Raw genomic sequence first — 283 nt, forward strand, 5'->3', positions numbered from 1 at the left:
GGCGGCGGCCCCCGCGGCGGCATGGCCGTGCGCTGGGCTCTGCCCACGCCCCTCAGCCCGGCTCAGCTGAAGCGCCTGGAGCAGCACCGCTACAGCGCGGCCGGGCGCTCGCTGTTGGAGCCTTGGCTGCAGCCCTACTGGGCCTGGCTGGTGGAGCGGGTCCCGCTGGGGTTGGCCCCCAACGCCATCACCCTGGGCGGCCTCCTGCTGAACTGCCTGACGGCGCTGCCGCTCATCGCCTGCTGCCCCAGCGCCACCGAGCAGGTACCGGCCCGCCGCCGCC

At 76.3% G+C, this 283-nt stretch overlaps 1 protein-coding gene across 2 annotated transcripts in view; it reads left to right on the forward strand.

The window, feature by feature from the left end:
* Positions 1–13: 13 nt before the first annotated feature.
* CHPT1 (choline phosphotransferase 1) overlaps positions 14–283 on the forward strand; it is a 23,289-nt gene continuing 23,019 nt past the window's right edge. For both annotated transcript variants that reach the window (XM_010566285.1, XM_010566286.1), the window contains exon 1: positions 14–264. In XM_010566285.1, the coding sequence (XP_010564587.1) occupies positions 22–264 (243 nt within the window). In that variant the 5' untranslated portion in view covers positions 14–21. The remainder of the gene's footprint in view (positions 265–283) is intronic.

Source organism: Haliaeetus leucocephalus, unplaced genomic scaffold, assembly GCF_000737465.1.
Source record: "Haliaeetus leucocephalus isolate CR32 unplaced genomic scaffold, Haliaeetus_leucocephalus-4.0 Scaffold206, whole genome shotgun sequence".
In the NCBI taxonomy this organism is placed as follows: Eukaryota; Metazoa; Chordata; class Aves; order Accipitriformes; family Accipitridae; genus Haliaeetus; species Haliaeetus leucocephalus.